General features: G+C 40.9%; 1 protein-coding gene across 2 annotated transcripts in view; it reads left to right on the top strand.

Moving 5' to 3' along the window:
- The window catches only part of LOC144754747 (mannose-binding protein C-like), an 85,088-nt gene extending 62,210 nt beyond the window's left edge, over positions 1-22,878 (top strand). For both annotated transcript variants that reach the window (XM_078642935.1, XM_078642934.1), the window contains exons 4-5: positions 19,661-19,744; positions 21,243-22,878. In XM_078642935.1, the coding sequence (XP_078499061.1) occupies positions 19,661-19,744; positions 21,243-21,622 (464 nt within the window). In that variant the 3' untranslated portion in view covers positions 21,623-22,878. The remainder of the gene's footprint in view (positions 1-19,660; positions 19,745-21,242) is intronic.
- The last annotated feature ends 1,658 nt before the right edge of the window (positions 22,879-24,536 follow it).

Below are 24,536 nucleotides of genomic sequence, written 5' to 3'. Positions count from 1 at the left end.
ATACTTTAAGTCTTATTCTGGCACAAAGTAGGAAGACACAGTCTTTGAAAAGATTATAAATTGAACGGAAGGTAGCACTGGTGCAGAAAAGAACATTTGAGTTAGGGATCTTTGTAATTGGCACCTACCAACAATTAATACTGAAAAAATAGGATAGTTGCCTACTCACAACAATGCTCCTGCGTGCTACATTCTAGAACTCTCTGATGAAGCATTTGAAACATTGTGGTTATGATTTCTATTTTCTATTTGACATTACTCACATGTGAAAAATATAACACATGTGAGAATGAGGCACTGAAAATAGTTTCAGACGGCTTTACCTTCTTTGATTGTTTATTTCTGGAGCTCCTTGGTTGTTTGGGACAGTCTGTCTTATGTATAGACCAGAGGAAACCTGTATAAGTAATAAAACATGTCTGATATATTAATTAATGCATTCCATTATAATTGTCCTTTGGTGGCCTTTTTTAATGATAAAATCATGATCTCATCCTTATAACAATGAACTGTATTGATAAAACTATTTTGTAAGCATTTCCGAAGAATAATTAATTACATTTATCTGCATTTACTTATCGAAAACACCATTATTTATTTAAGCCATGAGGTTATTTAAACATAAGAGGACCACATACTATAAAATTATGCATACATTTTATTTGCACTCTAGTCTACACCAACAAAAACTCACTTCCCCCGGCATCCACTAAAAGGGCAGCAAAGAAGGATACGGTATATGATCATCTCGAATGTGGCCTCTTGAAATGGAGAAGCCAGAAGTTATGCGCTGTATCCAATAGTAAGGCCTCCATTAGGATGGCGGGCGGATTGCCACCGCTAGCCTGGCGAGGGCAATCCGCCCGCCATCTGTGCTGGAATGACCCCCCGCCATATTAGTATGGCTGGAGGGTCTGCGGCGGACGGAAAGACCGATAGAGAATCCTTTTTCCGCCCGGTCGCAAGGTGACCGGGCGGAAAAGGATTCTCTATGGTGGCGGTGTTTATCAGACACCGCCAGCCATATTACAATGGGCATTTTCCAATGCCTTTCAATGACGGCATTGCCGCTACGGAAAGGCATGTGGAGTTTGGTCCTGTGACTCAGGGGGAGTGGGGGGTGCACAGCACATGGGGGGTACCTATGGTATCCCCCAGCATTTCAAAGAACAACGTGGCCGGCACCGCGGTGGTGCCTGTCATGTTGTGCTTTGAAATGCACAACAGGTATTTTTACCATTGGGGCGGGCGGTGCTTTCACCACCACCCGCCACAATGTTAAAAATACAGCATACCACTGTGGCGGGCGCATCCTAATTTCCCCCACGGGACCCCCACCCTTATGGCGGGTGGTCCCTTTTCACGATGGGATGGCAGGCTGGCAAAGTCCACCCGCCATCCTAATGGGGGCCTAAATGTCAAAATGTTCCAAAACAAGCAAAGTCTCCTTAGGCTTGATAGAAATAAACACAGCGGCTAAGTTTTTATGAACAAAAAATGGAGAACACAGTCTAAATCAAAAAGTAAAGTCCGGGAACGAAGCACGCACCCACCACTTAGCTGTTCTTCGTTCAGAGTAGCTCCTTGTTCCGTCACAGGAGTGGAACGGACTTAGAGGACTAACTGACGGGAACTAAACGTATCCCGCACGGCCCCCTGAACTGAGGATACGAAGAATCGGCTCTGACAGAGATGCCGCCTTCAGCTGATGGAAGATGACTTCGCATAGAACAGGGGTCGCTGCGAGGTCAAGTGCCACTGGGACAATGCGCTGACAGGAGGCAGCGCCAGAAGCCTGCAAATGCGAGCAGAGGAGTCCAATAAGTAACAAACAGGATGACAGGTCACTGGAAACTCAACGAGGAAGCTGGAACAACAAGCACAGAGCAGCGGACAGGAGAGGCTACCTTTCCTCAACAGCTAACCTCTGTTGCTCCTACCTGCGAAAACCCCAAAGGATGCTGGGTAATTTAGTTTGTAAGGCACTCGTTTCCTAGTAATGCCATAATAGCCTGAGGAGGCAAGTATGTGACTACGTGTACCCCAGTGTCTTGCCACGGTCATGGAACCCATGATGAGAGCTATACCACATGGGTTGGGCACATAGACCCTGATATAGACACTGTTTCTTTCGTAGCATACTGGAAGGAACCTTATTTGCATGCCATCTATTGAGAAAAAACTCTTGCCCAGAGGAGTGCAAATCATATGAGATGTTCATAAAAGTCAAAACCTCCTACATGGTCTTGATTGCCCTTCTATAATAAATCTGACATTCTTAACACTTCATAGAACTGCAAAACGTATCTTATAGCACAGGCTATCTACTTACATGCATTTAATTTGCATAAAAAAGTGATTCCATACTGCCCTGCAATGTTTATTCACATTTATGAGTTGAGCATAATAAATCAAATAACCATATTTTTAGATCAATTCTACTCTGTTTCTGAGGATTTATTTTGTAATATCTGATTAGGTAGGCACGTTTTACACAACATGAGATTATTGCTCAAAATTGAATGTAATACTTATTTTAGAATCCATTATACTACTATTCCGTCCTTCAAGCCACCCGCATGAGATCAAAAATAATAGAGTCTAATATAGATTTGAAATCTATCTTCATAAGTACTGATAATGAGGCTACCTTGTTCACTCAAGGGATACATTGTTCCAACACTGCATATAATATTTCATAACCAAACCAATGTGCAGTACTCTGTTCAATCACTGAGGCTACCTACATGAGATTGAAGGCAATATACATAAGGTCTTTCCTTTTTAAAAAATGTTCTCTAACAACATAGGAAGGTAACCTAACTTTGGGCCTGAAATAGAGTTTGGAGGACAGGGTTACTCCGTCACAAATGTGACGGATATCCCATTCACCATATTGCAATTTCATTATATCCTGAGGAACTTGTTATACAGCAGGTGGGATATCCGTCATGTTTGTGACGAGTAACCTGTTTGCCAAACTGTAAATCAGGCCCTTTGTTATTAACCATACATTTTTTGTCTGCTGGTTCCAGCTGTAGTCTCCTACTACGGTAATGTTAAAATTACTTAGAATTTTGCTCCAATTTAGGTGATAAAAAAGTGAATATGTGACTATATTCTGGTTTAAAAATGGAATGAGAGAATCTGAAAATGTATCACCAAAGTTTTCATTTATATATTTTTTCTTCATCCCGAAGCAAGTTAAACACGCCTCAAACTAATGAGGTAGCCCATGAGCCTAAGTGACAGTATCTAAATTCTATTTTAGTACTCTACAAGTACACATTGCTAAAAAGATGGTAATAGGGCCTGGTGGTTAACCTAATGTGGTGTTGGGTTCAATCAGGCCTACATACCTTAGTATAGAAGTTGGCACGGACACTGGAAAATGCAAAAGACAAGTTTATTAAGACCCCATGGGGTGGTGGTACATTCCTACAGCACCCTTCGGCAATGCAAGAAGTAGCACACCGAGTATCGGTGCACGACCTCTTTTATACAGTTTAATAGCAATAAAAAGATAGGCGTTTACAAGTTTACACATTTTAGGTACATATAAGGTCATTTTTGGAACACAGCCAGCATGTGGGAGGAGTCCAGTAGTACTGGTCAGTTTGGGATAACATTCCTAAAGGATGACCAGTTGATGTATAATGCGCATGTGCGCTTGACCAGTACTAAAAATAGCCTGTTGCTGGGCAAGGTAAATGATCATGGGTATCGAGAAAGGACGAAAGGGCATGCTGACCACGAGGCAGCGTGTTCATACAAATGGAAGCCAAAGGATTCAAAATGGCCCCCGTATATTTTAGTCAAGTTAAGCGAAAAGATCGTGTAGCTGAGCTAAACGCTAACTCAGGAGCTGCCAAAATACGACAGACGGCCCTTTTAGCGTTTAGCAAAAGCTACCTCATAACGGAAATAATCAGGTTTTTCATCATCAATATTGATGGCCATTATCTTCATCATTTCATCATTAATTCGTTTCTCTTGCTTAATAATAGCTCTTTTGGATGGAATACAAGCTGTGATACATACAGAGCATAAGGCAGGGCCACATTGAATACATAAACAAAGGGAAAACAGTATTCCGATAATAATACATAGAATAGTTAATAGCTTCCAACCCCATGTACCAAGTAGAGTCCAGAACCAACTAGAAAAGGTGCATGTTCCATTCTCTGGGTGAATCTCAGCAGCTATTTTATGCAGCTTAGTAATAGCATCATACACGGAAGGTGAATTATCTGGCACGTACACGCAGCAACTACTACCGATAATGCTGCATGCACCTCCACGATCAGCTAATATTACGTCTAGAACCATCCGGTTCTGGAGCGTCACAATTCTAGTAATCTGCAATTCTTCAGTTATGTTTCCTAAAGCAGAGGCAGTTTCATTAGCAACTGCTTCTACAATACGTGTAAGTCGTCTTATCTTTCTACTGTTTAATGCAGCTCCTACAAATGAAAATAATCCTAAATTGAAATCTACATATTGCTGTAAAGAGGTATCGGTCTGGTCTACTCCATCAATATCTAATGTTCTTTTAACCCTATTTAGTACAAAATCATGGTACAATACATAATCATTATGATACATAGGTGGAGCAATAAACACAGGCGGTAATACAAAAGATATGTAACAAGCTCCTAACCATCCAATTGGAAGACGGTGATATCCCTTATTTCCACAAATGAAATATGTATTACGTGATGCTACAAATGCAATTCCATTTGGTGTATCAAATGTAAGCGTGGTATTACATTCACTTCGGCCTACAGGGATTGTACCTTTATTTCAAATACAAAGATCTGCTTTCGTATCAATAACAGTTATCACATAAGATTTCGACACATTTATGAGTCTTTGATTTGTAAAAATACGAGGTGTAGATACATTGTCCGGACGGTATTCTTCCCATTCAAATTGAGTTCCTTCAGCTTGTGGATAGCCATCCTTATCATTGAAGCATATTTTATTTAATCGAAAGAGTAGTCCACCTTTCGTTGGCCATCGTAAAGTAAAAAGAAGAGTGTACCAAGCATTGCAGGAACCATTATGAGAAAACGGGAGAGGAATAAGTGGTGTTCCTCCTCTCTTCTGATGTCCAGGCAACATTCCACATACCCAGCAATTGGTCGTGTTAGTCATTTTATGAGTGTGGTGCAAAATCTGAATGAAACTGTTATTTAAATAAGTCTGTCTATGTCTCTCTTCATGATAAGGCAAAGTAAAATGAAAATGCTCAGATGGGCTTGGAGTGGTGAGCAGTAAGTGTTCTCGCACAGGAAACAATTGTTCTATAGTCCAAGCTATTACTGCTATTACCACTATAGTCAAAACAAACAGCACAGCACCAAGAATTCTCCCATTTCGTATCGGAGGAGGTGCCATAGTTCACGAAACAAAATTCTTCAGAAGCAAAACTAAAAAATAAAAAGGTAGTTCTGGACTGAGGCTGCCGTTGGTTTTTTCTCAGAGATTCAAGACGGGTGTCGCTACACTGGACAGAACTGATCCCCCCCCCCCCTTGATATTCCCGGCTTCCGTTTCACAAACCTCAGAACGGTAACTAACCAGTTCAAAAATGCAAGAAAAAAAAATTATTTCCTGGGACGTAGATTGTACTTCACTTCATCAGAAACAGTGTGGTCCGGGAAGGCTCCCTCCGATTCATTAGGCGTAACAGCTGGGCTCTTTTCTGCATCCAAGATGTCTCTCTAGTCGGACAGCACCGCAGGGTTCACCAGGCCCGGGGAAACACAACGACAATGAGTGGAATGAATCCACCGTTTTTTGTTGGTAACCCTCACTGCCGTTCGGGTCGCAAGCAGCACCTGCTCAGGGCCATGCCATCTCGGTTCCAAACTGCGGGACCTCTCGAACACACGAATCATCACGTGGTCCCCAGGATGAAGATCATGAGCCTCACCAGTGGAGTTATCAGGGAGCGCTTCTCGAACCTGTTGATGAATAGAAAGTAAATCATTTGTTAATCGTGCCAAATAATCGTTCATCATTATACAAGGCACATCATGTATCAAACGAGGCTTAGGAACTCCCCAAATATTCATCGGTCTTCCAAACACCACTTCATAGGGTGTGAGGCCAGATCGGGAATGTGGCACTGATCGAATAGACAGCAATGCCAAAGGCAGGGCGTCCGGCCATTTCAAAGATGTGGATGCCACGATCTTTGCTAGCTTCAGCTTCAGAGTTGCATTATACCTTTCTACCAAACCTGCTGATTGTGGGTGAAAGACAGCATGGAATCTTTGCTTGATTCCTAATCCTTTCAGGACGTACTCCACTACTTTCCCAATGAAATGAGGACCATTATCATTCCACATAAATTTACAAACACCATAGCGCGGGAAGTACTCTTTGAGTAACACCTTAGCTGTTGTCAATGCTGTATTATCTTTCGTGGGGTAAGCCTCAATCCATTTGCTGAAGGCACACACCACCACTAAGACATACTTGAGGTTATTACAGCGCTCCAACTGAATTTAATCCATTTGCAGTACTTCGAATGGTGCAGTAGGTGGAACAAACCCTCCTTTGGGAGTATAAGTCCCTTGTCCAGGATTGTGCTGTAAACATATCAGACAGGTCTGAACCACTCTCTTGGCCGTACTAGCAATCTCAGGATTTTCCCAAACCCGTGTAAGCAATTTAGTAATTGCAAGAGCTCCAACATGTGCCAGCCCATGTGTCATTTGAACCATTGTTTCTAAATAGGCCGTAGGTAATTTCCATTTTTCCATGCCTTTACTACGCCAGCAACCCTCATCATCCAACACTCCTTCGGTTGCCCATATTGCAAGTTCTGCTTCAGATGCTGATTTCTGTATATCTAATATTTCTTCTCTAGCATCATACCATCGCTCTGCCTGTGATTTCACCACATACATGGGAGAGTCATTTTGTAACATGGCAGTCTCTCTCGCAATGCGATCTGCAAAAGCATTTCCTTGTCCTATTTTGTCTGTTACCTTTTTGTGTGCGCTGCACTTGACTATCGCTACTTTCTTTGGACACAAGAGTGCATTCAGGAGATCGCGTACCAATTCTCCATGCATGATATGCACTGCATGTGAGGTCAAGAACCCTCGTTCTTTCCAGAGTAGACCAAAATCATGGACTACTCCAAAAGTGTAGCGACTATCCGTATAGATGTTCACACATAGTCCAGCACTTAACTCACATGCTTTCGTTAAGGCTATCAATTCCGCTGCTTGGGCCGATTTCTGGGGTATTCGTGCTGCTTCTACCACTGTTTTAAGTGTCGTGATCGCATAGGCTGCGGAAGTCGTACCATCTGGTAACTTCACACACGATCCATCAACCCACAGTTCCCCATCTACATCTGGAAATGGTGTATCCTGTAAGTCAATACGACCCTTTGTTTGCTCCTCAGTCAGAAAAACACAATCATGTTGTTCTTCCTTCTTGGTCTCAGCAACAGGATACGGCAATAAAGTAGCAGGGTTCAGTGTAGCACATCTCTTTAGTGTGATATGCGGCGCCAACAGGGTTAGCTCATATCCTGTTAGGCGGGCGCTGGTTAGATGCTGTGTTTTCGTTTGATTCAACAAAGCATCTACCGCATGGGGAACTAACACCAACAATTTGTGTGACAGAACTATACCCTCACTTTGCCGTATAGCTACTGCCGTTGCTGCAACTGCTCGAAAACATCCAGGCAATCCTCGAGCCACAGGGTCGAGTACCGCCGAGAAATATGCACAGGGTCTCTGCTTATCTCCATGTGTCTGCACTAACACTGACAACGCGCACCCATCCTTCTCGTGTACGTACAATGTAACGATCTTCCTATAATCAGGTGTACCTAACACTGGTGCAGAACAAAGAGCTTGTCTCAATTGTTCAAAAGCATTCTGACATTCATCTGTCCATTCAATAGGAATCGGTGTAGTTTTGGATAACAATGCTAACAAAGGCTTGACAATGTGTGAAAATCCTAGTATCCATTGTCTACAAAAGGTCGTCAGACCTATAAAAGCACGAACATCCTTCTGAGTGCGGGGGACTGCTGTATCTAATACCGCTTGAATTCGATCTGGTGTCAATGCACGGCCCTCCTTAGACAAAAGATGATCGAGGTAGGTCACCTTAGGTCTACAGTATTGTAACTTTTTCTTCGAAACCTTATGATTGTTTTTAGCAAGGAAGGAAAGCAAAGAAAAAGTACTCTCCTCACATTGTTCCTGTGTGTCTGCTGCGAGTAAAATGTCATCCACATACTGAATAAGAGCCACCCCAGCCTGTAATTCAAAAGAATCAAGCTGTCTTTTTAAAGCCTGACTATAAATGCTAGGACTTTCTGTATACCCTTGAGGAACTCGACAGAATCTATACGATTTGTTATTTAATGTAAAACCAAAAAGATATCGACTGTCAGGATGTACAGGAATCGAGAAAAATGCATTTTTTAAGTCGATGACTGTAAAAGTAGTTGCCGTCGGTGGAACCAACGTAAGCAACGTGGTGATGTCAGACACCACCGGGTACTGAGGCACTACTATCTTGTTAACTTCCCTCAAATCAATAATAAAACGGTAAACCTTAGTATCTGTATCTCTCTTAAGGATCGGAAGAATTGGGCTATTACAAACATTATAGGGAACTTCCTCAACCACCCCTGCCGTAATCAAATCATTTACAATGTGTATCAATGCAATTTCGCCCTCCCTAGATATCTTGTATTGTGGGACACGTGGCAGAGATACTCCCTCCTTTACAGTAATACGCACTGGAGGAATAATCATCTGCCCTACATCAGTATCAGAAGTAGCCCACAACGTTTTTGGTAGGGAGGCTAATACTTTAAATTCTTGGAGAAGACACACTCGCTCAATTTCTGGATAATTTTCATTTAACACAACCCGTACTCCTTCCGGAGCACAACGAATAGTAGCTCGAAAATGTTTTAACATATCGAGCCCCATAATGTTATCTGGTGTTTTTGGGGACAGCAAAAATGGACATGGGGCAGCAAATTTATCAACATAAAATGTAACAGGTTGAGACAGTGGGCTAAAAGTAGGTGTTCCATCGAACCCTATAGCTGTAATTACCTCGCCAGACAGGGGAGCCCTTGGAACCAAGTGTTTGGACAAAGCGCTACGAGTAGCTCCTGTATCAACCAGAAACTGATCAGTAGAACCCAAGACATGTGCTTCTATATATGGACCCCTTTGATCAACTGGTACCTCAACCTATTCCACACCCCATCCTACGCAATCCTATGCATGACGCTCGTCACGTGACTCAGGCGAGTCACCCTCATTTATCTGGTATTGATTTCGTCGATCAAACGTATTATAATCTGTCTGTCCACGACCCCTCGCTTCATTCCTTCCACGATCATTCGCTCCACCCCTCGATCCTCCATAATTATTCCTAGACCTTCCACTTCCTCGACCACGCTACAAGAGGCCAACATGGTCCAATCAATTTTCTTAGCGGGAACGAGCGTTTTTAATTTGTTTAATATAGCCCCTGGGAGTTCCAATATTAATTGACAAGGCTTACATGCTGGTTCTCTGTCTAAATCAGCTTGAGCTATGTCCTTCCAACTTGCCCCAAGGACCGTTGGGTCATCAAACTTACGAATCGCTCTCCACATATCAGGGGGCAATATCAGCCCAAAAAACAGATCAATATCAACTAGTGTCATAATACACGAAGAAATTGCACTTTCAACACTTTCATAGAAAGCCGCTGAATTTTTACGGGGATCAGGCAAAGCATTCTTAAGCGCCATAACATCTGCTCTATTCCAAGGCGTATAAACCCAATTATATATAAAATAACCCTTCGCGTCTGTAGACGTTTTATCGTCATCTGTGCCATCCCCTTTATGAGGGACATACAAAGGCGCAGCTTCTCGCATAGGTCTAACATTAATCGCAGCGTTCTTATCTGTTCCAAAGATAGAGCATTTTTTGGATATCCCCATCGTTCCAGACGCAGGTGAACCCGATGTCTTTTCCGACTCCCGTAGCCGCGACGCCTCATTCCGTAGCTGAACCAAGCGCTTGAAAAACTCATCCGCATTTGAAAGAACAAAGAGACCTTTACGAATGTTATCACGACCCTTTGATATATCCTTACGTTCTAGCTCAGAAGAATACTTTCTAAATCGGTCAACAACCTCATCTCCAAAATGATCTAAGAAATACAATTGTTCCTTATCAGACCATTGTTCCATATGCTTACTGATCTCAGAAACATTTACAGTATTGATATTAATTTTTCGTGCAAGCGAACGCAATTCCGCAGTTCGATCCGAAGATAACCTAGTACGCTGTGTATTCTGATCTTCCTCATCCGATTCCTCGTTCGGAGCTGTAGGTGCAACATACGGAGGCGGGCAACGATCTAATAACGAAAAATCATCTATTTCATTAGTAAGGACCGGATAAAGAGGACGTCGGATAGGGAATTGCCCATTAATCTGCAAATTACGTTCTCGAGTCTCCCTCTCTTTCTGTTCCTGTAACTCCTTCTCCTGTAGCTGTAAAGCTTTGTCACGCGCAGCCCTTCGCTGTACCTTCTCCGCCAAGGCTTCCTCACGCTTCAGTCGTTCACGCACCTCTTTCTCCCACATACGCACACAATCAAACATATCCTGCCTAGACCTACGCTGAAACAAACACTGCTCTACATATTGCACCTTTCGTAAATCAAATGACCCATGTAGTGGCCATTGCAATTCACGATCTGCTTTGGTATACTTATGCCACAATGAACTATACATTATTGGCGGAATACCAAATTTAACATACATCTCTCGATTTGGAGTCCCCTCTGGGGGAGCCGGCTGTGATTTATTTAATCGATAACTGGTACCATTTCCAAGGCAGCACATTCCTCGGAGTGTGCTGAGAACAGGCATGTTAAAATATCACGAAAACGTGATACTACCTAAAATGGCACTTAATGTGCTTCATACACGATGTGCCGCTCAAACAAAAAGCAAAATCAGAGAAATATCCCTACATGCCTGCCTATGTGAGGTGCACTCCACATATACTTCAAATTCATAGGTCCAAACGTTAGCTAACTCAAACAAATTCAAATTCAAATTCAAAAAGCCACAGTAAGTGTCAGTAGACTACCTTACCAATCATAAGCTTACCAAGTATCTTCAAACGTCCAAAGTCCAACTGCCAAGTTCTTTAATCGAATCAGCCAAACAGCACTACACGACAATCCAAGATCAGAATCTCAGTCGAGGAGCAGTGCCACCTGGAAGGTCAGATCAGAAGGAAGGAAGAAACACCGTGGGTGCCAAGACTCGGGTCACTCAAAGGCAGCGATCGCTTCCATGGCGAGTTTCCAATCCTTCGTCACGACCTCTCCTTCGGGCATCCGAGTCGCCGATGAGTCCCTTCGTGGTCCCCAATTGTGGTGTTGGGTTCAATCAGGCCTACATACTCTGCTAAACTCTCGAACACCTTAGTATAGAAGTTGGCACGGACACTGGAAAATGCAAAAGACAAGTTTATTAAGACCCCATGGGGTGGTGGTACATTCCTACAGCACCCTTCGGCAATGCAAGAAGTAGCACACCGAGTATCGGTGCACGACCTCTTTTATACAGTTTAATAGCAATAAAAAGATAGGCGTTTACAAGTTTACACATTTTAGGTACATATAAGGTCATTTTTGGAACACAGCCAGCATGTGGGAGGAGTCCAGTAGTACTGGTCAGTTTGGGATAACATTCCTAAAGGATGACCAGTTGATGTATAATGCGCATGTGCGCTTGACCAGTACTAAAAATAGCCTGTTGCTGGGCAAGGTAAATGATCATGGGTATCGAGAAAGGACGAAAGGGCATGCTGACCACGAGGCAGCGTGTTCATACAAATGGAAGCCAAAGGATTCAAAATGGCCCCCGTATATTTTAGTCAAGTTAAGCGAAAAGATCGTGTAGCTGAGCTAAACGCTAACTCAGGAGCTGCCAAAATACGACACTAAAGTTGCCTACATCTCGGCCAGGGAATTTGCGAAATCATTAATCATATATACTATTTTTGTACTGAAAATGATGAAACTCATTCTCGCCTTGTGTGCCAGAGTAAGAAAAATGCCAAAATGTGTGCTACCTGCCATCTTCATTCCACACTTTGCTCTGGACATATCAGATTTTCCCATGAAATGGTCCAAAGATCCTCTAAAGTTTTTCATTTAGCCCACCCTTATTTACACACTGTTCCCTGCGCACAATCTACTTAATATTATTATCTATTTTTCAACTTTAAAAATCACATCTGATATCCAAAACTGGGCTATGATAGACCGTACACCAGGGATCATAAAAAATTAAAACTTTGCATTTACTATAGGACTGTCTCAATGTCAAGTGCCAGACCGATCCTTTTGCCAGGTTCAAGTCTGACCCCAGATATTGTGTTGATCTTCCCAAAACCCAGAGCAGGAACCACATCTTTTGACCGGCTGATGAGGCTTTGATGCCCCTCTTACTTAATTACCCTGAGATGTACACGAGAGGGTAAAGCAAGAAGTACTGGTTTCTTCTTCAATTTTCCACTACAGGGATGTTATGAATGTCCCAGAGTGAACAAGCAGATCTTCTTCAATAATTCCAAATCTACCCTTCTCCTCCCATTTATTTATTATGTCTATACTATCTTCATTAAACTGCGAGAATTTCAGCGCTTAACATTGTTGGAGTTACTGCCATTCCTGAATTCTAGTTAGAAAATAGGTCTAAAATGTTACTATGATCCCAGTCTCCTTATTCAAATCAAATCAAAATGGCTTCTTAATTGTAAATATTTATCAATAGCAACCTCATGCTGGGAACCCGTAAAACTCTTGAATAGTCAAAAAAGCTTCCACTTTTCTGATCCCCAGGATTAAACCAAACTGTAAGGCCAGTCTCAGTTATCTCCACAGGAAGAGTCAAGTTTTTAGACAAGGGGAATAGTCCATCTGTGTTCTTAAACTTGAGCGTCCTGCCTAATCATTTGTAAATCTAATCTTTTCTAAAACCTTAACGGTCTATATCTTACCCAAAAATGATACATCTTGATTTTCCATTCCAGGTAAAGACCCCTATAATTTGATTTAATTTAGAAATAAAAAGTGCTTGAAAAGGCAGAGGCACCTAGGGAGTATAACAATTTTTATTAATTTGATCTAGCTCAACAGAGACACACAGATTAACCACCAATTCACGAATTCATTTTCTTTTTATCCAATATGGTCCTACAGTTGAATTGACACAGGCCTTTGCATCTTATTATTGAAAAAACTACTAGGAACCTCACTTGCTTTGAGAACTCACTCCATCAGAGATATTCTGACATCAATTCACTTCTGTGTTTGAGGTAATAATCCTATAGCCAGATGCCCTGATTATCAATCTATAGTACTGAGCATTTGGCTCACATATCTAATCCCTGGGTATCAATGGAGGGCAACATCATCAGTAAAGAACCGAATCTAAAACAAAACAACCATTTGATGAGCACCCTGTACAAAGTAGTCTATCTCACTCTTCCTGGCAAGCGGCTCTAAATACTCAGAAATCTGTTTATATTTCCCAAAACAGATAAGATCAAGGCCAGGTGCCAATCCTATAGACCAGCTAGTCGGTTTGATTGAGATTGTAAAAAATGTATGTAAATCCTTGGCAAAATGCTGGCACACATGGTCGATTTTCTAGTTGCATGACTTTTCCGAGGGGAAGGTCTTATTAGGTTTCTCAAATTTATACTCACAAAATATAACACATGAGTAGGCTGCCTTATGACTTATATGTATGGACCAACATTTTCTTTCTCCGAGATTTGATCGCACAAAGAAGGTCTCAATGAGGGTTCACAACCTTCAATTTCCTCTGACGATTAAGAATGCGCTTCTCAAGCTATATGGTAGAGAACCTGTCAGCACAAAAGTAATTTGCCTTAGGCTGCATCAGATGTTCCAACATGCTCTATTTTAAATATTACTCTCATATTTTCTTCCTCTTGCAGCCTAATTCTTCCGCATGTGACATATTTCTCTGTGTGAACCAGTAGCAGATCATCCTAGAAATTCGCCTTAGTTTATATTTTCTGTCACTACTCTTGAATGAAAGTTCTGGGTTTGAAGGAGCGAATTCCTGCTTACAGTTTAGTATGCAGTGTCAGTATTTTGAGTCTATTCTATTTAAAGTGAAATCCAAATTGCTGACTTATGTATTCAGCCATTTAAAAAATCCCATGCATCTTATATGTTCCTGACATATAAAGACATCATCTATATAGCCTTTCCACACCTAAATATTATTGGCACAAGAATGAGCCTGTACATAGGTATGCATTTATTGCTGTACAGATTTTCCAGATTGTTAACCGCCATAGCCCCTTTTGAATTCCTTGGACTTTACAATAAATTTGGTTTTCACTGGAAAGATAATGCCTTGTAAATGCCAACTCAATGCAAGATGATTGCGGTAGGAACATATAAAATGCCCCTGGCACATTGAGTAAAATGTCTTCCTTGCTAGCTGTCTTTAGTACCCTATAGTATGCTCATTTTTTGCCCATTGTTACTGAGACATTATTTGGCATATCACACTTAATTCTATATATGTGCCCCATCATTATTAATATTATTTGCTTTTAGTTTGGGTAAAAACAATTAACAACGTACATACAATCCAATGTTTCATTTAACAAAATCAATATATTCATACTTATTTGCTCATTTAAAACAATTAAAACATACATACAATTAGATATTTAATTTGAAAAAATCAATACAATTAATACATGTTTGATCGTTTAAGAAACCGAATGCATAATTCGGTTAAAATCATTAAATAGTAGTATCATGCAACATTAGGATCTTAGGCCCATCTTGTAATAAACTCACCATTCATTAAAATGTTTGACCCCTCTAATTGTGTGCAAATCCAACTGCGAGTAGGTATCTACTGAAACTAACATTTATATAAGGGGTAGTGTCGTGTTTCAGGACTCTTAGTGGTTCTTAACCCCATTTTGTTGCATGCATAGAGGGCAGATCCATTTCTTCCTGATCTTGTCATAGGCCATGCAAAAGAACACATTTGTGCAATATTTTCAATGCTACCTTGGGTGCATAAAGTGCAAATAGACGCTTCATCGGTTTTATTGTGTGGTTTCCACTTTACAGTGAAGGCTTTGACTTATAGAGTTCCATAACAGAACTTCAGGTACAATATTTTACCTACATACAGTTGAATATTATCTAGGAACTCCTCAAAGTTGGGGCTCAGTTTTATGGCAAGAAATTGCAAAGTCAGCCTACCTAAGCTTGGATTATAGTGAGCAGTGTTAAAAATATGATCCTAATATACTTGCTTCGGGTGTTTCTTAGAGTGTGGTATTAATGCATGTGCTCACTCCATTAAGCGGCTAGGCTAAGTTTGATAAGCCAAGCCCCAGCATGCCAGAACCAAGGGAAGGTTAAAACTCTATCTAATTTAAGCAATTCTCCTAGGCCTTCCCTGTAATGTACAAGTTCCTGTTAAGTCCATAATCTGATCCAGAAGAGCATTGGTCTCAGAACTGCAATGTGCTCTGTTTGATTTTTAGATCCTGGTACATAGGTATTAATGGTGTTGACAAAGGCAAGCCTGATAAGCCTCTCATATACATTTTCTCACAGAGTCAAGCCTTGTTATATTGCCTATCATGCACAGCTTTGTTCCTTATAGGGATGCTGTTTGGGCCTTGTGTTTGTAGATCTCCAGGGCCGGTAAGATCATGTTGGTTGTGGACATTTGATGTTTATTAGAAAAAGCCCTTGAGCAGTGTGGTGGACTGTTCTTCCTTGATTTTTTGGGGGATTCCATGATAATCTAGAATCAAGTGTTAGCCTTAATAACTAAAATTGGATAATAGCTCCAGTTTTCGTTTGCCAACTATTTAGTTTCTATTGAAAGTCCTATGGGGTTTTATGGCCAAACACCTAGTCTTACTAGTATTTATTTTCAAACCCTTTTGATACAGTATGTGTTGGACCCATCTAATAGGTTTTAGAGACCCCTTGGCGTCTGTGAGACTAGAATGATATTGTCCACAAAAAATAAAGCTGGAATAGGGGGTCCCACTGAGTTTTGGGGAATCGTGGCTAGAATTCCTAAGATAGTCTTCAACATCATTTAATGTAGAGAACAGAGTAGGTGCAAGTATGCACCCCTGCCTCACTCCTCTGCTTATAGGGATGTATTCTGTAATGTCATTCAGGACCCAGAGGACGTTGGCAAAATTGTCTTGGCGCAATGTAATTTTCTGGGTGAAAATATCATCAGGCACACCCTGGTTCTCTAGTGCAGCCCATAGGCGCACACATGGGACAAGGTCAAATGCCGCCCTCAGGTCTATAAATGCAATGTATATGTGGCCCCTTCATTTCTATTTACTTCCACAGGATGCATAGTAACCTGAATACCTGGTCAATCTTGCTTATGCGGGTCCTAAACTCGGCCCGAAAAACTGTTAAGATGTTATTATTGGTGATTTATTTATTCAGTTTATTCAGGAATTGCCTAGTGTACATTTGCTACATTACATCTAGGAGACTGATCAGCCACGGTTCATGTTGGCTCCCATTTTTGTAATTTGGTACTGTTTTTATCTTTTTCCATGTGGAAGGGACAGGTGCTCCTGATGCAACTGCATTGCAGATTCGATTGACATAGGAAATCCAAATATCTTTATCATATTTAAACTGATCACCAGGGATTTTATCCATACCAGGGACTTTACCCAACTTGATAGGATTAATTTTCTCCATCGTTTCTTCCGATGGATTGAGTATTCCATATCTGCATATGTGGGGTTATTCAGAGGCTGATATTGTTCATGCAGGTACTCTACTGGTTCGGAGAAAAGGTCTGTGAGAGGTCGAACCCGGGTGGCTATGGTAAAGGAAATGTTCTTTGCAGGTGGCAGAGTCTATGCTTCCATGGGCAACTATTTTCCAGAATGCCACAGTATCTTTGGACTTTGCCACTTTCAAAAAGTAATTCTAAGTCATCTCCTCAAAGCTTCTGCGTGCTCTAAGTGGAGCTTTATTATGACTGTCCCTGGCCTCTCTGACCATCGGTGCATTTTCACTTTTTAGAGCACTAGGTAAGGTCTTTTTGGCCTCTTTACATTCTGCGTTATACCACAGATTACACACAGGAGCCCCATCAATTCCACACCCAAGATTCCATTACTGATGAACTGTTGAATGTAATTAGTCTCGCAGGGTGATTGCTGATTCTTCTTGAGCTTTATAATTAGATAAAATATACAGTAGGTGTACCAAACGTATTGATGAAGAAATATTCCAACTTCCATATTTGAAATGCATTAGTTATATTACCCTGTTTAAACCAACAAATAAATTAATCATTGTAAAACATGCACTAAATCGTAACCAGTTGCCCTTTAGATGGTGCATCTGTCAGACATCTTGAGGCTTACTCAGTGTACCTCTCTTAGGGCCAGATGTACGTAGGCAAATACTGGTCGGTAACGGCCGAAATTCGGTCATTTTTGCCGTTACCGACCGGTATTTGGAAAATGAGATGTAGGTGGGCTTTTTACTGATTCGGTAATTAACCGAATCGGTATTTTAAGGAATCGGTCAATTACCGATTCCTTAAAATACCGAATCGGTAAATTACCGATTTTGGTATGTAGGGAGCACTCAAATGAGTGATTTTCCCCTTTTAAGATTCGTTATTTACCACCAACTACAAGTTGGTGGTAAATAATGAAAACCTCGGAAAAAGCATTTTTTTTGCTTTTCCAATAGTGCCATGTTGCAGACATACATGCCCTTAGGTCATGTATGTCTGCAACATGTGCACCCATACACAATTGAGGGGTGCAACAGGGTGTCAAAGTGACACCCTGCCACCCTTCAATGTTTCCCCCTTTTACCGAATCGGTAAATACTGATTCTGTAATTGGCATTCATTCCTATGGGCCTGGAGGCCCATAGGAATGAATGCCAATTACCGAATCTGTATTTACCGATTCGGTAATTACCGAAACATACCGATTCGGTAATTTTTTCGGTAAAATTACCTACATCCCATTTGCCTGTTCTTAAATACCGAATCGGTATGATTCGGTATTTAAGAATCGGTAATCTGGGATTACCTACATCGGGCCCCAAGTCCCTTACTTAAGTGACTTCACCTTTATCTGCAGGTCTGATTAGAATCTTGCTTGCATTATAGACTTTAAAAGTGGAGGATAGTTGCATGCCTTTTCTAAATCCAGCAAGTCTATTTAATTGGCCCATTTATAGAGGAGGAATGGAATGTTACGTATAATGTGAAATTTGAAGTATATAAGAAGTATGGTTTATTGCCTGATTAAAAACTCGGAAGTGTGATTGTTAGATGAGTGCCAGACCCCCACTTCTATGGAGAATGGGTGCTAAGTCAGGATGGAAAGGTCATCTGCAACTACGTCATCAGAAATTGACTACTTTTTGCAGGTGTGCCATATATCTGAAATAAAGATGCAGTTGAACTTATGGATGGAGAAGAGGTTATGTATTTTTCCCGACTTGACATTAAGACGGGTTCCTGATATTTCTGTTTTTGTTTCGGGGTAGCACGCAGCTTGAGTGTGTTGTCTATTCTCAGATGTTTTGATGGTTATTGGTACAGTGTTGTGGGACATTTCAAATCAACATAAGCTGACTGCTAAGCATTTTATGTTAGTGAGAAGGTTTTGGTTATGTGTGGCTGTGGGTGAGTCTACTTGTGAATGCAAGGAGGTGCAGTTGTTGTGAAATAGCTGCCATTATGAAGTTAAACCATGAAGTACTGTTACGAAATAGTAATATTGACTCATGGTGAGAGCGGTAGTGTGTCTAGTATCTGAATGAATATTTTAACTACATTTTATGACCTATGACTTCATGTGGATGGTTAGTTGAGTGACCTTTGCCTACTGGACAGAATTTTCCTCAGCATTCCCTTATGCTGAAGCTTGTTCCCTTAACACAATACTACCTTTAGAAGGCCGATGATAATGTGTGATTCATGCATCCAGGTAGATACAAGAGATGCAAAATGGTTCACACAGGTTTATTGGTAATAAAACATGTGTATACATTTTGACCACCTTTTTATTTGACATCACTTTCTAAAGGATGAATATTTGAATGTTCACCCTTAGTCATGTGCCTTGCTTTGGTTGTCTTTAGAGCATCTTAAATGATCAATATTATCAATCCTTTCCCTCTTTTAATTAGGTCTACATTGATATCATGGCTGCATTCCAGGATGGTGTAGATGTCCTGGGGAACTTGGGGATTGAACTGTGCTGGAGAATATTATTCAGGGTTTGTTACCCACAAGAATGTGTACTGCAGCAATGTTTGAAATCTAAAGCCTTAAAGTCAAGTAGGGACTTACTGACGGATTGTTCAGACACCAGAAAGTTTATTTCTGTCAGAAATACAGGAATTTGAGAAATAAATATTTGAATTCTCAATTACCGATGGTGATGATAGGTCTGTGTGAAGAAACAGAAGAAGATATGGTGAATGAAGTTAGGTGTTAAAATTCTGTAACCTGATCAACATTTCCAAACAAAATCTCTTCCTGCAGACTTGGACATTCTCAAAGGACAAATCCGAGCCTTAGATGGACAGTTTCGGGATATACAAGCTACGTTCTCTAAGCTCAAGAAAAGTAAGTTTCTTTCTTATTTGCTTAGGTTCTATGACATATATATGTGTTTTGGAAGCAGTTCAGCCCTGTGGTGTGATGTTTGGTGAGAAACAGGGTTTCCCTCAGACAAAAAACATTTATTAGACCAGTATGGCACTGCCACCTACATATTAACACAATGTGCATGAAGGCAACCGATCCATTGCCATTAAAGTTAAGCTTTCAAGTGGGTTTCAAGCCCAAGGTATGTGGAAAATAACGTGGTCCTCTTTGGCTTTTAATAGGAGTACGAAATTTGGGTGAGTGGAGAATGTAAATATTAGAATTATGATTGCTAAATTGTGAAATTTGTATGATTTGAATCCATAAAGAAGATTCAGAATTGCCAATGAACATTCTATGTAGTTAATTGAATTGCCTTATGCCTAGTTTCAGGATTTCTGATGATTACATTGTCTTGAGGTACACTGTTTTTTGCATTACAGTGAAAGTGAATGGGATCCCATTCAGACTATTCAGAGCTCCCTATTTGGAAATGTGTCTTTTTCATAATATAGAGTGCATCTTTACCTTAAGAGATGGTATTCTTCTATGAGGTGCTGCTTTGGGCCAAGGATTTGTGAGGATGAGAAACATTGAAGCTGAGCTTACATGCCCAGGTTGAAAGTGATGGTTTGTCACTACATGGAGAAAGGGGGGTATATGAATGGTCGGTGAGTCCACAAGACTGGGATGGGGTTGGAGAGCATGATTTCAACATTCTTGTCCTCTGACAGTAGCTATAAAGGCTCATACCTAGGGTAAGACATAAACACAAATTACCCTACAACTGATAGTGAAGACAAGGATAGTACCTTGCTCTAGGACAAAGAGTGGGACTAGTTAACATAGTTGAATACTTTTTTGAGTGTTGGTTCCCAAAGGGATGTGCTAACAATAATCTAGTGCATGAGATCAGAAAGCTCCAATATAGCAAATAATTAACCAACACTTTCCAATAAGTTGCAAGGATGGATAATTATCCAACAAGTAATTGCCAATGAAATAACTACCAGGCTAGGGTTGAGTCAAAAGACTTCAGGAAAGCATGTGGTTGACTTTAACGCAGGTCTAGCCATTCCTTAAAGACTTCCTTATCTCTCTTTTGGCAATGGATCAAGTCACGTGGCTTGCCTCAGTTCTTTTGTTTATAATTTTAAGTCACTGTAGTTTTAACTAGGATTTCAATAACTCGGTTAAGTTTCATGAGTCACAGTAGTCTTAATTACCTTTAAACCCAAATCAGTAGGTACTAAATAGAAAATACAATCACTCCTAAGCACATTCAAAATGAAGCATTTTGTCTTCCACAAGTCTGAACCGTCCTTGATGTCAGTCCACCACCCACAACTGTGATCACATTGTTACCAAATAATGTCCTCCCTACAACAACAGTTGCAGTATAATTGAAGCATCATATTGGGCATTTATTGTATATAGACTGCACTTAATGCACAAAAGAGATTCTTCTTTTTTTCAGTTCTTCTTTTCCATGGAGGGAAGAGAGTGGGTGAAAAGGTGTTTGTAACCAACGGGTTGGAGGAGACCTTCGACATTTCCCAAATTACATGCACCGAAGCTGGGGGGCTGCTGGCCGCACCAAAGAATGAAGCTGAAAATGCCGCTATCCAGGACATACTGGGGCTGAAAGATGCCAGAAAGGCCTTCCTGGGCATCAGTGACCAGCATGTAGAAGGGATCTTCAAGTACTTGAATGGAGAGAAAATTATCTACTATAACTGGAACTTGGGAGAGCCCAATAACAGCAAAGACAACGAGGACTGTGTAGAAATTCTTGATAATGGACGATGGAATGACATACCATGCACAATGCCGCGGCTTGTCGTCTGTGAATTTTAACATTTGGTAGATAATCTGTGTATTGTCCATGCAGCTATGAGAGGTTGGTGACCTTGGGAATGACTCAAAAAGATGTGAATGGTAATATTTGATATTGATGTGATGACACACTTGATGGTGCAGCTGACAACAACTACCCCTGTGCAATGAACCATTTAACGGAAGGGTGCATTAATGGACAGAATCCTTGGGCTACATCCAAACAACTTGAATCCATGGGTAACATCACACTACGATTCAGACCAACAATCATAGAAATGGGAAAGACCCCAATAAGAATATGGCATTTTTCATCACAGAAATCGAACACATGGAGTGAACTATAAAATATGGTAGGGTGGCCTCTTTTTGTTAAAGTTGCCTGGGCAGAACAGAGAAGAAATCTCCTTAATATTCTCCCACCCCTACCCTTCGAGCCCCACTATATTATTTAAATATCAACAGAACAGAGGGCTGGGGCATTGAATGACAATATATGACCCACTAAGAAACATCTACCAATTTTAAGATAATTTAACAACAAAAAAACTCTTTTTAAGGTGAATATATGTTAGCCTAAAGCCTTCATTGTGAGTGACCCTTTTCGTTGTGATACCTGTGGTAACTCCTTCCACCATACATCACACTTACGAGTTGGGTAGCTAAAATCCCACTCCTGCAGTTTTTCTCAGATAAATTTCAGCAGGTCAAACCTGCTGAACCGATTGGGGGAAAATCTCAGATAATTACCGAGAAATGCTGAATAGGCTGCTTTAAACCAAAATCTGCATGTCAGTTCCCATTATCGGGAGAAACTCGTAATTGAGATTAATTTATCCCACCTGATTAATTCAACCCAGTGGAGTCAGATTTTGTGGGGTCCAATAAATATTAACCCAAACATCAAGACACTCATGAAAAGGCCTACAATATCACATGCCTGTGCATGAAACATGCTTTTTAATCTGCAACGTTTAACACAAATAAGACATTAGGGAGAAATGTCCTTGCAAATGTCCGATACATACTGGTTGGTTAAATCTTTGAAGAGAATAGATTTATTTGGTCGTATGGAATATTGAGATATATTATTTTGAATGAAGAGTAATAGTAATAAAACTAGTACATAAAAATAACTTCAAAAATGTCAATTTGTAACCTGAAAATAAGTAAATAAATACCCTTTCCTGCTAATTCAGTAAAGACAATAAACATCTGTGTGCTGCTAAATGGAAGTTTAACTTTGTAATATCCTGCATTAAAAGTGCTAAACAATTTATCGTATCAAACCATTGTCCATTATCCACGCATTACTGATATATAAAAGTTATTGGTGCAGGATACAAGACTGTTCCTTCTATAGCCATCAGCAAAACTTTGAAGTGAAACATTAGTCTTCAATGCATTAATAAGGATGCGAACTATGAAGCACTTAAGACAGAATGCCTCTGCTCATCATGTATCTATAAATATTATATAAATACATACATATATTAAAAAAATCAAGTAAGCGCTATAATTATTTATACACCTATCAATACAGTGAATGGCACATGGATGTGCGCTGCTTTGCACGCTTGCACTCTCACATATTTAAGGATACAAACTGCAAAGAACAAGCAGGAAATGCTCACAGTTTGCAGTGATTCACTTGTGTATGTTGCACAGTATACTAGGGTTCTAATACTATTACGTTATCAATCCTATACATATGTAAGGCGGGAGGGCACACACTGCCTCACATCCCAACACAGTCACCTGATTGCATTCTGGTAGAGTTGCAGTAGTTTTTCACCAACGTTGGTGCAGGTTGTGCTGTTATCTCTAGGCACATGTTTCTGGGTATAACGCTTCACCAGCTTCACCAGTAGAGAACAAAAGTAGTAGAGAGGAGAGAAAAGGCATCTGGGGTTGCTGAAATTCTGCCCAAGTCTTCACAGGTCACAGTACCACTCTACAGGCACACATGTGCATCCCAGGTGAGGTTGTCAGCTTGTAGGCTCAAGGGAGGCTTTTAAACACAAGGGGGAGGGAGCACACTGTTAAACCCAGAAACACATCTAGAGATAACAGCACTACCTGCAACAACTTTAAAGTAAGCATACTAAATTTACCAGAATGCAATGGGGTAAACTGTGCTGGGACGAGAGGCAGTGTGATACCTCCCCCTTTGTGTTTAAAAGGGTCCCTTGAGCGAATGGCTCACCTGGGATGCACCTGTGTGCCTTTGAAGTGGTGCTGTGACCTGTGAAGACATATGCATGGTAAAGGCAATCAGAGCTCTGGACTTGGAGCAAATGGAGGGAGTGGGAGGTGTTGGAGACTTCCTGCCTGGACTTTATTCTTCCTTTTTTCCTGCCAGCAGCTCAGTGAGTAGTTTTTTGGGCAGGGTTGGGGTTGGGGTAGTTTTCAGGGCTGCGAGTCAGGTTTTAGGGCTCGGAGTCGGCAATGGGGGTAGAAATTAGGGCTGAGGGCCAGTTTTAGGGCTCAGGGCAAATGATTGGGGTGTTTTTACGGCACGGGGTAGGGTAGTTTTCAGGGCTGGGGCAGCTTTAGGTCTCAGGGCGAGGCTGGGATGTAACCTTTGCCGTGCATATCCCTTTACCAATCATGCCTTTACATCAAAAGTCATTGTAAAAGCATGAGAGGTAAAGGCGCAATCATGATAAAGAGCACGTTGTTAAAAGGCTTGCTAAGGAATTGCATGTATGGTTCCATCATACAAACAAGCCTGACTACTTAATTTTGTGCCAAGCTGCCAGAGGTTTAAGCACAGGTTAATTTAGTGACTATTGTGGTTGTCCGGCTTGTGGTTGCGCTCGAGAATGGTTTCATCCACCTCAATACAACATATAACCCAATTTCTCCCTGATACTTATTTGGAAGGGGTGTGTGCAGGTGTCTCTTCCAAATACTGAATTGGTACCGTATGTAT

This window comes from Lissotriton helveticus, chromosome 5_1 (genome assembly GCF_964261635.1).
Source record: "Lissotriton helveticus chromosome 5_1, aLisHel1.1, whole genome shotgun sequence".
In the NCBI taxonomy this organism is placed as follows: Eukaryota; Metazoa; Chordata; class Amphibia; order Caudata; family Salamandridae; genus Lissotriton; species Lissotriton helveticus.
This window is presented reverse-complemented; position numbering and strand designations above follow the sequence as displayed.